The 14940-nt window shown below is 44.8% G+C and overlaps 1 protein-coding gene across 1 annotated transcript in view; it reads right to left on the bottom strand.

Annotated features, from left to right (window-relative positions):
* Positions 1 to 8275, bottom strand: part of OXCT1 (3-oxoacid CoA-transferase 1) — a 171848-nt gene extending 163573 nt beyond the window's left edge. Inside the window, exon 1 of the mRNA XM_089687812.1 lies at positions 8110 to 8275. Within this exon, the coding sequence (XP_089543938.1) occupies positions 8110 to 8208 (99 nt within the window). The 5' untranslated portion in view covers positions 8209 to 8275. The remainder of the gene's footprint in view (positions 1 to 8109) is intronic.
* Between the last annotated feature and the right edge of the window lie 6665 nt (positions 8276 to 14940).

The following is a 14940-nucleotide window of genomic DNA, read 5'->3' as shown; positions in this document are numbered from 1 at the left end:
AAAAAAAAAAAGGCAGTGAGCGAAAGTAAACAGTTAAGTGCTGAAGAGGTCCTTGGGCATTTCACAGACAATTAACCATGTACAGATGACCTGTCACATCACAGAGGGCAAAGTGTTTACTGCCTCATAAAAGAGTTCAAAGACACACAAGTGGAAGGTTACAGGTCTGACCAGTTCCCCCCAGACACCCATCCAGTCTGTTAATACTTCACTTGTAACCTGGGATTGCTGGGTTCAGATTCATCTACAAGTTCTTTCCTATGTGATGTTTCACTCTATAATTATATCCATATTAAAGTATGTCTGGTCAAAAATGATAAATACACGGTTCCCTATGTTTGTCTTTTGAAATACCAAGTAGAAAAGAACTCAGATTTGTTCAGATAACCAGTCCAAGACTACCTGAGCTATCCTGCCAAGAAGCGGTCACTGCACACCGCCATTCATAAATGGTCAAGGCATCGGCACCCACAGCAATCCATATACAAGGGGGGGGGGTGCACATGTGCAGCTATAGAGTACGGAAAGTCTCGGCTGCATATGATTGGTCATGTGCGGTGACAGCTTCCTGACGGGATAGCTCAGACTGGTATCTGAACACACCTAAGCTCATCCCCACTACCATGTACAGAAAAATACCCAATGATCCTGCCAGAAATCTAGTGAGCTGTTAACCACTTGCCCTCCAGAGGATTTACCCCCCTTCCTGACCAGCCCCTTTTTTTGCAATACGATGCTGCGTTTTTTTTAACTGACAGTTGCGCAGTCATGCAACGCAGCGCCCAAATCAAATTTGTCATTTTTTTTTACCCCATAAACAGAGCTTTCTTTCGGTGGTATTTGATCGCCTCTGCGGGTTTTGTTTTTTGCACTATAAAAAGAAAGACCGCCAATTTTGAAAGAAACAAAAATTATATTTGACTTTTTGCTATTAAACATGTCCTGTAAAAAAAAAAAATCAAATTTAGTCATACAAATTTAGGCCAAAGTGTATTCTGCTACATGCCTTTCTAAAAAAAAAAAAAATCCCAATACGTGTTTACGTGAAAGTGATAGCGTCTAGAAATGGCGGTATATATACTTGATTTTTTTTCTTATATATACACTAGTAATGGCAGTGATCAGCAACTTATAGAAGGACTGTGGCGGGCATTCTGACACTGGGGGGGAGCTGACTGTCACTGGCATTTCCAGTGACACCAATACAGTGATCAGTGCTAATAAAAAGCACTGACACTGTACTAATGACACTGGGCAGGAAGGGGTTAACATCTGGGGCGATCAAAGGGTGTGTGTGCTTTACTGTGTAAGCACACTGCTTTGTATGGCTCTGCATAGCCATAGATTAGAACTGATCATCGGCAGCTAATCGACGTATGACTGATCATCGGCGGCTAATCGACGTATGACTGATCATCGGCGGCTAATCGACGTATGACTGATCATCGGCGGCTAATCGACGTATGACTGATCATCGGCGGGTAATCGACGTATGACTGATCATCTGCGGGAAATCGACGTATGACTGATCATCCGCGGGAAATCGACGTATGACTGATCATCGGCGGGTAATCGACGTATGACTGATCATCCGCGGGTAATCGACGTATGACTGATCATCGGCGGGTAATCGACGTATGACTGATCATCGGCGGGTAATCGACGTATGACTGATCATCGGCGGGTAATCGACGTATGACTGATCATCCGCGGGAAATCGACGTATGACTGATCATCCGCGGGTAATCGACGTATGACTGATCATCCGCGGGTAATCGACGTATGACTGATCATCGGCGGCTAATCGACGTATGACTGATCATCGGCGGCTAATCGACGTATGACTGATCATCGGCGGCTAATCGACGTATGACTGATCATCGGCGGGTAATCGACGTATGACTGATCATCGGCGGGTAATCGACGTATGACTGATCATCGGCGGGTAATCGACGTATGACTGATCATCGGCGGGTAATCGACGTATGACTGATCATCGGCGGGTAATCGACGTATGACTGATCATCCGCGGGTAATCGACGTATGACTGATCATCCGCGGGTAATCGACGTATGACTGATCATCTGCAGGTAATCGATGTATGACTAATTACATGTGAATGGCGATGAATAGCTGTGGGCGCTGTCAAGCTTCCATTGCTTTCTCTGGTGCGTCCTGCCAGCAGCTAAACGCAGGGAACCTTGGCTCATCACAATAGGCCCCATTTGTAAATATGGATGGGGTCCTTTGAAAGAACTTAATAGTGGAGTTCCAGACGTTTTTGTGTTTATTAAAAGTCAGCAGCTACAAAAACAAACTTTTAATAAACACACTCTCACATGTCCCGGAGTCCAGCAATGTGCTCACCCGCGCCATCCCTCTCTCCTTCTGTCCTCCATGGCACCTCTACTGTGGGCACCAGACTGACAGCTTGCGGCTTCACAGCCAGGTCCCACTGCGCTTCCTAATTGGTCCGGCAGTCTCCTGGGACCTGTGAAGGTTCCCAGGAGGCGGCGGGAGGAAGGAGGGGGCTGCGGCGAACTGGGCCGGAAGTGGGAGCGGGCACCTGTCAAAAACAGGTATCCGCTCCCCCCCCCCCTCCAAAAAAAAAGTGGAAGTGGCAGTGGAAGGGGGGGGGGGGGAATAGGCGGAGCTTCCACTTTTGAGTGAACTCCGTTTTAACCCGTTAAAACAATCTTTTCTCTTGGTTCCTGCCCCCTCCTACAAAGATGGGGAAGAGGTTTCACTATTCCCTGCAAACTACAGTACCTTTGTGGGCTGAGCAAACCAGCACATCCTACTTTCTGGGCCCCACTGCCTCCTGGGATCACATCACACCTATCCCACAGGGTTCAGCACATGCGCAGACCTACCACCATTGATAAGTCTGCGCACGTGCAGGGGGATTTCTGCACGTGCTGCAGATTGCAACAATGCCCATTAAAAAAATAGGATCATTTATGTGAACGTGAGAAATTCCCTTTCATGAGCAGATGCGTCACAGGTCTCTGCCAGGTACTAAACACTTGGCAGACATCTGCACATGCATGACAATGAAGGATGCTGGCGTGGAGGAGGGGTGAGAGGGATTGCTGCAGGGTTAAACTTCCTCATTAATATTCCCTATACTATTCAAAAACTAAACAAAGTTTAGATGCACAAAAGAGCCACAATTGTAATATATTGCAGTTTACCAATCATTAGATATAGTGGCTGCATTCGTTTTCTTTTCTTACCCCAGGTTCACCTCTGCGTGGCTCTGAACCGCAGTTTGCAGGAAACTGGCAGCCCATTCATTTGAAAGTGCTGCAGTGCCTCCTGTATGCAGGGAAAAGGTCCCTGCATTGGTTTTGGAATCGCAGCCCGCACGGGATCTGCAAGCACAGTGCAGGACAATTTTGAGTGCAGGCAGCGGTCCATTGGTATTAAGTCGCACCTGCCCGCACCCTACGAGTTTCAGTATGGGGGTGGTCGCAGCTGCAGGAACACGTGCGGGTCCCACAGCAGCAGTCAACAACACAGGTGTTAACCAAGTCTCAGCAACACACCTCCTGTATTAGAGCGCCCCCACTCTGGATGAAGGAGCACCATTCGACAGTAGCATTGTCAGTCTGGGGGGGGGGGTGTTAGATGTGCTAGCAGATTTTGATACACTAACAATTGAAGCCAAACTCCAGCTCACACTTTATAATCAGTTACAGCAGTTTTTTTCCCCCCTTTTGGGATAAATTAATACATAGATAGATAAAAGCTGATCACTGTGAGAACCCCTGTCAGTAATCTAACATTCTACTGAGAGAGCTTGTTCTTTTATAAAAGGAGGAACAGACTTACTGGCCAGATCACCAGATAAAAATAGAAGAAAGCAAAAAAAAAGGAAAACTAATGCAGACATTACATCTAAAAAAAAGTTAAGCTGCAATATAATAAAGTGTTTGCTTTTGATTTTATTCCACTCTAAGGGCTTGTTCACACGTGAGGTTAAGGGGAATTAAAACCCTGTGGTTGAGCCGCATTCTTACCTTACCCCAACCCCCACCTTTAACTGCAGAGACAGCAGTCAGGTGTGTACACATTCAGTGACAAGAATTATGCCCCCAGTCACACAGCCTATGCAGGTGAATAAGGCGAAATAAAAATATATAGTGTTGCGCTCCCAAACCTCCAATCAATATATTATTATTTAAATCACTAAATCTCTATTATAAAGAACACAATAATTAAGAATGATGTGTGTGATTGATCATAAATTCTAATACTCATATACTTAGAATTAATTCAGATAAACCATGTGTATAAATCAAACAAATATCAAATAATAAAAAATATATATAAAAAAATAAAAAATAGATAATAAATATAAAAAATAAAAAATATAAAAATAAAAAAAGTGAAAATAATGTCCCAAAAAGTGGCTTTGTGCTGAAAAATCTTCAATCTATAATGATTATAAATCGGTGACTGCTTGTGAATCCTCCCTCAAGTGAAGATGTGCGCTCACCTCATAGGAAGCCTGCAATTAGGCTATATAAGCTTGCGGTTCTCCTCCTTTGGAACCTGCTTGTTTAGAACTCCTGCTTTAAGATATCCGTGGTATACGACATATGCTATGGGGTGAACCTCCTCTCCAGAGGGTGCAATTCCTTTATATATTCATCTCCTTGCAGTTCTCCACATACAAAAAAGATCTCGACATGGTGAAGCCACGTGACCAGTGGCGTAACGCGTAGGGGTGGGACTGTAACGTCACTCGGAGGAAGTCAGTTCGTTTGCCGGACCACGGGTACACAGCTCCGACAGTCAGCGGTAGTTTTGGATCGTATTTGTGCTACCACTATCCGTACACATTACATGTGAGTGCCATACCCTAAGCAAATAATGTCAATCTTTATAAAAGATAAAGCACCATGTCGAGATCTTTTTTGTATGTGGAGAACTGCAAGGAGATGAATATATAAAGGAATTGCACCCTCTGGAGAGGAGGTTCACCCCATAGCATATGTCGTATACCACGGATATCTTAAAGCAGGAGTTCTAAACAAGCAGGTTCCAAAGGAGGAGAACCGCAAGCTTATATAGCCTAATTGCAGGCTTCCTATGAGGTGAGCGCACATCTTCACTTGAGGGAGGATTCACAAGCAGTCACCGATTTATAATCATTATAGATTGAAGATTTTTCAGCACAAAGTCACTTTTTGGGACATTATTTTCACTTTTTTTATTTTTATATTTTTTATTTTTTATATTTATTATCTATTTTTTATTTTTTATTTTTTTATATATATTTTTTATTATTTGATATTTGTTTGATTTATACACATGGTTTATCTGAATTAATTCTAAGTATATGAGTATTAGAATTTATGATCAATCACACACATCATTCTTAATTATTGTGTTCTTTATAATAGAGATTTAGTGATTTAAATAATAATATATTGATTGGAGGTTTGGGAGCGCAACACTATATATTTTTATTTCGCGTTTTGCCACATTGGTAGTTATGTGCTAGAGGTTTGCGATCCTACTTTAAAGTGTATAAATAAGGAGTTTTTGTCTGCTTTCTGGCTCGCAAGGTGAATAAGGCCACTGTGCACCCAGTTTCGGTGCCCTAGTGCAGGGATCAAGGGGTTAAACCAAGCTGTGATGAGGCAACAATGCCTCTGCACCGCCTGTGAAATATTCCCTGAAGAGTGATCTGAACGTGAATTGCTCTTCAGACAGCACTGCTAGTGTGAGTGAGCCCTTACAGCTACTCCGTCATTCTGAGCAGATTTCAGGTTACCCATATTTAGGTCACAACATAAAACCTAGTCAGGGTCCACAGCCGGAGTTCTTCTTTCCGCCAGCTCCTGTCATATTTGACAATCTGTCAACAAAAAGAACTACAAATCCCATCTGCCAATGTAAAAGCAAAAGTGCAGCAGAGTCACTGCAGCTGAATTTGATCGATAATTTGCAGAGCCGGAGGAATTAAGGTACAAAACTGCAGCTGGGGGAAGAAAAGTCTGCAGGAGCCAGAGCATTGCACCTTTAATCCACAGATTACGGCTGCAATGAAAAAAAAATAAAAATAAATACATTTTATATATATATATACACACACCTCTAACAACACGTACATGTTAGCATTATTACTTTATTGTTGTTTGCAGACGGGGAATTCTCCTTTAACCAGCAGAATAATATCCTTGAGATCCGTTGCTGTGCAGGTGACCTTGTATGGGGGCAATCTAATTCCAGACAATGGCAGCGAGTGCACAGTGTGCACATGACACAAAGGTGACACGCAGTACCATGTGACTCCCTCCTGTCACTGCTAGGAGACATTGTCACCTTCCAGCTGTCCCACCGACACGGTGACCAGGACGGTGACCAGGCCACCGATCACATCAAGGTCACTGGCACTCCTATACAAAGTCCCTATTGTTATGCTGCACACTATACAAAGTCAGGATCTTGCTGCATGCATGGCACACTATACACAGTCATTGTGATACACCACACTACACACAGTCATTGTGTCACACCGCCCTACACACAGTCATTGTGTCACATCCCCCTACACACAGTCATTGTGTCACATCTCCCTACACACAGTCATTGTGATACACCACACTACACACAGTCATTGTGATACACCACACTACACACAGTCATTGTGATACACCACACTACACACAGTCATTGTGTCACATCCCCCTACACACAGTCATTGTGTCACATCCCCCTACACACGGTCATTGTGTCACATCCCCCTACACACGGTCATTGTGTCACATCCCCCTACACACGGTCATTGTGTCACATCCCCCTACACACGGTCATTGTGTCACATCCCCCTACACACGGTCATTGTGTCACATCCCCCTACACACGGTCATTGTGTCACATCCCCCTACACACGGTCATTGTGTCACATCCCCCTACACACGGTCATTGTGTCACATCCCCCTACACACGGTCATTGTGTCACATCCCCCTACACACGGTCATTGTGTCACATCCCCCTACACACAGTCATTGTGTCACACCGCCCTACACACAGTCATTGTGTCACATCCCCCTACACACGGTCATTGTGTCACATCCCCCTACACACGGTCATTGTGTCACATCCCCCTACACACGGTCATTGTGTCACATCCCCCTACACACGGTCATTGTGTCACATCCCCCTACACACGGTCATTGTGTCACATCCCCCTACACACGGTCATTGTGTCACATCCCCCTACACACAGTCATTGTGTCACATCCCCCTACACACAGTCATTGTGTCACATCCCCCTACACACAGTCATTGTGTCACATCCCCCTACACACAGTCATTGTGTCACATCCCCCTACACACAGTCATTGTGTCACATCCCCCTACACACAGTCATTGTGATACATCGCCCATGTCACTATACACAGTCAGGCTCTTGCTGCACACGTCACATTATATACAACGATGATTCAGATCACACACCATACAATCAGACTGCTCAGATCACACACCATACAATCAGACTGCTCAGATCTCACACCATACAGACTGCTCAGATCACACACCATACAATCAGACTGCTCAGATCACGCACCATACAATCAGACTGCTCAGATCTCACACCATACAGACTGCTCAGATCACACACCATACAATCAGACTGCTCAGATCACGCACCATACAATAAGACTGCTCAGATCACGCACCATACAATCAGATCGCTCAGATCACGCACCATACAATCAGACTGCTCAGATCACGCACCATACAATCAGATCGCTCAGATCACGCACCATACAATCAGATCGCTCAGATCACGCACCATACAATCAGACTGCTCAGATCACGCACCATACAATCAGACTGCTCAGATCACACACCATACAATCAGATCACACACCATACAATCAGACTGCTCAGATCACACACCATACAATCAGATCACACACCATACAATCAGATCTCACATCATGAGCCATCCTCATCCAGTGTGAAGCAGCCTAGCCCCGGGTGTGCAGAGCTCCCAGCCATCCATCATCATGCTGTGCCAAGGAGAGTGGTAAACAGTCAGTGTCAGGCGGGCAGGCAGGCGGGACCGGCCATGGCAGCTGTCATACCTTGGTGTGTGCCGTCCAGGCAGAGCTGACACTCCGGTCCCATGTGCAGTGCAGGCTCAGGCCCCTTCTCAGGACAGGCAGATATTTGCAGACAGACATCCTGACAGATCCCCCCTCAGCAGAGTCAGAAGAGAAGAGGCCTGATCACTGCAAGGAGGAGGGGGAGGGCTCATTCATGACGTGGGGGGGGAGGCTCGGCTGCCTCTCATTGTCAGCATGTTGGGAGGTGTAGAGGAGGGATGGAGCCGGGCATTATCGCACCTTATCGCTGCTTTATATTCCTCTTATCACTCAGCTTCCAGTCTGTTCCCTCTGCTGTGTGTGAATGGGATTCCAGTCATTGTTAGGGAGGGGGTCACACCATGCCTACATTGTACTCACAGCATACAAAGCTGCTACATTTGTGATCTGCAGCGGGTGGCAATAAAATGTTAACAACACCCCAAACACAGGTCCTGGGGATTCCCTCCCAGATCAGGACCAGGGCATCACTGAGCTCCTGGACAGTCTGAGGTGCAACCTGGTGGCATCAGATTGACCGAAACATGATATCCCAGAGATGTTCCATTGGATTTAGGTCAGGCGAGCGTGGGGGCCATTCAGTGGTATCAATTCCTTCATCTTCCAGGAACTGCCTGCATACTCTCACCACATGAGGCTGGGCATTGTCGTGCACCAGGAGGAACCCAGAACCCACTGCACCAGTGTAGGGACTGACAATGGGTCCAAGGATTTCATCCCCATACCGAATGGCAGTCAGGATGCCATTGTCTAGCCTGTAGAGGTCTATGTGTCCCTCCAAGGATATGCCTCCCCAGACCAGCACTGACCCACCACCAAAACAGTCATGCTGAATGATGTTACAGGCAGCATAATGTTCTCCACGGCTTCCCCAGACCCTTTCACGTCTGTCACATGTGCTCAGGGTGAACCTGCTCTCATCTGTGAAAAGCACAGGGCGCTAGTGGTGGACCTGCCAATTCTGGTGTTCAATGGCAAATGCCAATTGAGCTCTATGGTGCTGGGCAGTGATCACAGGGCCCACTAGAGGACGTCGGGCCCTCAGGCCACCCTCATGAAGTCTGTTTCTGATTGTTTGGTCAGACACATTCACACCAGTGGCCTGCTGGAGGTCATTTTGTAGGGCTCTGGCAGTGCTCATCCTCTTCCTCCTTGTACAAAGGAGCAAATACCGGCCCTGCTGATGGGTTAAGGACCTTCTACGGCCCTGTCCAGCTCTCCTAGAGTAACTGCCTGTCTCCTGGAATCTCTTCCATTTTCTTGAGACTATGCTGGGAGACACAGCAAACCTTCTGGCAATGGCACGTATTGATGTGCCATCCTGGAGAACTTATACTGCCTGTGCAACCTCTGTAGGGTCCAGGTATCACCTCATGCTACCAGTAGTGACACTGACCCTAGCCCAGCAAGGGGCAAACTACGGCCCGGCGGACCTTTTAATCCGGCCCGCGGAGCGTGGCAAACATCGGCTGTCAGGATGTGTGTAGGCGGGGCAGCGTGAGGAACGTGAGGGGAGCTAGGCTCCTCTCACAGTCCGCTCTGAAGACCGAAACGGCGCGGGAACACGGCGAGAGGAACGCGCGGAGCAAAGGTAAGTGAATTGACACAGGGGGGACTTAATATGGGGGATGAATTAATATGGGGAATGAATTACTATAGGGGGGATGAATTACTATAGGGGGGATGAATTACTATAGGGGGATGAATTACTATACGGGGGATGAATTACTATGGGGGATGAATTACTATAGGGGGGATGAATTACTATAGGGGGGATGAATTACTATACGGGGGATGAATTACTATACGGGGGATGAATTACTATATGGGGGATTAATTACTATGCTTACTATGGGGGAATATTACTATACTTACTATGGATGACACATACACATCATTCATCTACTCTTGGTCCGGCCCCCGGGTCCAATATATGAACCCATTGCGGCCCTCAAGTCAAAAAGTTTGCCCACCCCTGCCCTAGCCAAATGCAAAACTAGTGAAAAACAGTCAGAAAAGATGAGTAGGGAAAAACTGTCAGTGGCCTCCACCTATAAAACCATTCCTGTTTGGGGGTCGTCTCATTGCTGCCCATCTAGTGCACCCATTTTTAATTTCATTAACACGAAAGCAGCTGAAACTGATAATCAACCCCCTCTGCTACTTAACTGACCAGATCAATATCCCAGGAGCGTAATTGACTTGATGCTATACTCTGAGTGTTCCTTTAACCTCCCTGACGGTATTCCTGAGTGTAGCTCGGGGTAAAGTTTCTGTACCACAAGCGGTAACCCCGAGCTACACTCGGGCTTACCATGTGGCATTGCTCAGGGATTCCCTTCAGCGCTTACCTTGTCCTTCGCTCCCACGATGTGTCCCCTGCAGCGTCCCCGGCCATCTCCTCTGGCTGATGCCAGCATCCGGCTTCTGTGTTCCGGTCCCTGTGAGCGTCGGGACGTCCAGGGGCCGGAACAGCGGCAAATTTAAAAATTTTTAGAAACTGTCATTTTCTTAGAAATGAATTTGACATAGTAAAACATTACTGTATCAAACCATTTCACATACATTTGGTCCCTACTGCTTTGTCCTGCACCCTGCCTGCATTTTGACTGTTCTTTCTGCCTGGAAACTTAGAAAAGTCCATGGTGTCCAAAAACTGTCCCTTTTGGTCAAAAGCGGTTTTAGACCAACTAGAGAACAGCGATAGTAAATCAGAACCACTTGCAGAATTCAGTGATAATGATTCGTGGGGAAATTCGTCATCAGACACTGAAACCGATTTTGCGACTTTGCTCAGCGATGTGCGAACTTGGCGCTATATTTCAAATTTCAGTGTTTTTGGTTTGATTATATTATTGAATTAAATTTATTATTATTATTATATTATTATTTTTAGGATTATTTATTAAATTATGATTTTGTGTTTCAAGTTTTATCCTACCCGGGATGTTTACTAGACTCTTGTTCGGACAGATTTCAGTGAGTTATTCCTAAAAATTACAGACCTACAATAAAAATACATATTTCCATGCAAAATAATGGTACCGCTTTCAGCACAGAAATACTGACATAATCATACAGGTAGGGAGGTTAATTGTTTTGAGCAGTATATATTATTTCACAAGAGTAGATATATATATATATATATATATATATATATATATATATTGGACTTCACATTGGAATTATTGTTGATATACATTCATGTATTTATTTCAGGTACTTATATCGCGACATCAATTTACGCAGCGCTTTACATATACAGTCAGGTCCATAAATATTGGGACATTGACACAATTCTAACATTTTTGGCTCTATACACCACCACAATGGATTTGAAATGAAATGAAGATGTGCTTTAACTGCAGACTGTCAGCTTTAATTTGAGGGTATTTACTTCCAAATCAGGTGAACGGTGTAGGAATTACAACAGTTTGCATACTTGGTTGCAAATCCTTTGCAGTCAATTACAGCCTGAAGTCTGGAACGCATAGACATCAACAGACGCTGGGTTTCATCCCTGGTGATGCTCTGCCAGGCCTCTACTGCAACTGTCTTCAGTTCCTGCTTGTTCTTGGGGCATTTTCCCTTCAGTTTTGTCTTCAGCAAGTGAAATGCATGCTCAATCGGATTCAGGTCAGGTGACTGACTTGGCCATTGCATAACATTCCACTTCTTTCCCTTAAACTCTTTGGTTGCTTTTGCAGTATGCTTTGGGTCATTGTCCATCTGCACTGTGAAGCGGTGTCCAATGAGTTCTGAAGCATTTGGCTGAATATGAGCAGATAATATTCCCGAAACACTTCAGAATTCATCCTGCTGCTTTTGTCAGCAGTCACATCATCAATAAATACAAGAGAACCAGTTCCATTGGCAGCCATACATGCCCACGCCATGACACTACCACCACCATGCTTCACTGATGAGGTGGTATGCTTATGATCATGAGCAGTTCCTTTTCTTCTCCATACTCTTCTCTTCCCATCACTCTGGTACAAGTTGATCTTGGTCTCATCTGTCCATAGGATGTTGTTCCAGAACTGTGAAGGCTTTTTTAGATGTCGTTTGGCAAACTCTAATCTGGCCTTCCTGTTTTTGAGGCTCACCAATGGTTTACATCTTGTGGTGAACCCTCTGTATTCACTCTGGTGAAGTCTTCTCTTGATTGTTGAATTTGACACACATACACCTACCTCCTGGAGAGTGTTCTTGATCTGGCCAACTGTTGTGAAGGGTGTTTTCTTCACCAGGGAAAGAATTCTTCGGTCATCCACCACAGTTGTTTTCCGTGGTCTTCTGGGTCTTTTGGTGTTGCTGAGCTCACCGGTGCGTTACTTCTTTTTAAGAATGTTCCAAACAGTTGTTTTGGCCACGCCTAATGTTTTTGCTATCTCTCTGATGGGTTTGTTTTGTTTTTTCAGCCTAATGATGGCTTGCTTCACTGATAGTGACAGCTCTTTGGATCTCATCTTGAGAGTTGACAGCAACAGATTCCAAATGCAAATAGCACACTTGAAATGAACTCTGGACCTTTTATCTGCTCATTGTAATTGGGATAATGAGGGAATAACACACACCTGGCCATGGAACAGCTGAGAAGCCAATTGTCCCATTACTTTTGGTCCCTTAACAAGTGGGAGGCACATATGCAAACTGTTGTAATTCCTACACCGTTCACCTGATTTGGATGTAAATACCCTCAAATTAAAGCTGACAGTCTGCAGTTAAAGCACATCTTGTTCGTTACATTTCAAATCCATTGTGGTGGTGTATAGAGCCACAAATTTTAGAATTGTGTCGATGTCCCAATATTTATGGACCTGACTGTATATCCTACATTCACATCAGTCCCTAACCCTCAAGGGGCATACAATCTAAGGTCCCTAACTCACATTCATACACATACTAGGGCCAATTTAGACAGGATCCAATTAACCTACCAGCATGTCTTTGGAGTGTGGAAGGAAACCGGAGTACCCGGAGGAAACCCTCGCAAGCACAGGGAGAACATGCAAACACCAAGCAGGTGGTGCCATGGTTGGGATTCAAACCAACAACCCTAGTACATTTATTTTGTTTTTACTGGATATATTTATTCAGAAGATTATACATAGAGTGGATATTATGATTGCGCAGAATTAATTTTATATGAGACATTGCTGGTGTGGGAACACGTCATTCACTGCAGCAATCACATCACTATATATTTTTATTTCTTTGTTTTTTGTATCACATTTTAAGGAAATTGTGGTAGCGCAGGTGATTCTATTAATATTATGGAGATCGTTCACACCTACGCGTTCCAAACACAATACGATTTCCACAAGGGTCCTGTGGGTGAGATGCGGTGCCTTTTCGAGCTGTATAGACTTGAATGGAAGCAGCAGTGAAAGGTATACTGGTAGGTATTCCATTTCAGTGGGAGATACACCTATTTCTTATGTCACAAAATTAGCCAGAACAGAAATCGCAGCTGTGTAAAATTGCCTCAGTCATTCTACAATGTCTCCTGAAATTGCCTGTGAAAACGCATAGAAATCACACCACATCAGTGTGAACCAGGCCTAAAAAGTAGCTCATGCACTGCTTTTGGTGCAGTGCGATTTCAGTCCATTCAAGGGCTGAACTTGCACCACACAAAACCACATGTGAATTGAACAGGAAAGCACAGCGCATTCCAATTCAGATGCCGGCATGGTGTGAACTGACCCTTAAAGTAGAAGCAAACTCACATTAAATACAAGATATTGTCCCCCTTTGTTTGCTGGAATGAAAGGATGCCTGGCCTATTAGCACATTATGACAGACTAAGGCTACGTTCACACTAGCTTTGTCAGCAGGCACCACTTGCATTAGACACAATTGTAATACAGTCCATTCACATGAATAGGCCGTATTTGGCAGCACTACTGCCTGCTGACCATACCCTGCAGTATCATTTTTGTTGAGGCCTCTAGAGCGGTAGTCTTCACTCCTGGAAGAGGTGCCGCAGAGAGTATTATGATGATGGATTGAGAAAACTTAAAGTGGGCTTAGAAATAATAATTGTAAATTGGTGGGAGCAGGTCATGGGAAAGGTGGGGGGTTTGTGTTCAAGATTCAGGGCACCATCCTTTTCAAAATTTTAGAGGGTTTCATAGGTGTTTATCTCTGCCATGTATAAATCTAATGCAGGGTTTCTCAATCAGGGTTCCATGGAATCCTACAGTTCCTCTAGAGATTGCTAGGGGTTTCTTGAGCAATGAGCAATGTCTGCCCCTTATACAGGTTCCCACTGACACCATTATTCTTTTTAGCTATCTGTAAGGTGCTAATTCTTCTCAATGACCATAAGTGTAAGGAACATTCTTCACACTGACCATCACACTAATGTATCATGAGCTGTAGATATAGTAATTATTAGCAGGGGTTCCCTGAGACTGGAAACTTATTTCAAGGGTTCCTCTGTCTTGAAAAGGTTGGGAAAGGCTGATCTAATGTCTTCTAGTACTAACAAATGTCAACTTCCCTAATGTATAACTGGCCTTTGCATCAAGGAGCACATGGAAGGGCGACACGTGTCAAGCAGCAACAGAGAAAAATTCCCAGCTCCACTTACCAACACACCTGCAACCAACTGAATGGTTCTGTCTAACAGTTCACGCTAAACAGGGGTTTAGTTTGCACATATTTGCAAAAACATGCATACGTTGCAGAGCCTGCTCACGGCACCATAATATTCTGCAGTTCCTAACTTCCTAAAGTTTGATAGCCTCCATAGTAGAAGCACATGCATAATAATGGATAGACTGATGGCAGGTGAGCCTGGAG

The sequence above is a fragment of the Staurois parvus genome, unplaced genomic scaffold, assembly GCF_062004578.1.
Source record: "Staurois parvus isolate SC_StPar_1 unplaced genomic scaffold, SC_StPar_1.0 ptg000438l, whole genome shotgun sequence".
NCBI lineage: Eukaryota > Metazoa > Chordata > Amphibia > Anura > Ranidae > Staurois > Staurois parvus.
Note: the sequence above shows the minus strand (reverse complement) of the source record. Positions and strands in the feature narration are given on the sequence as shown.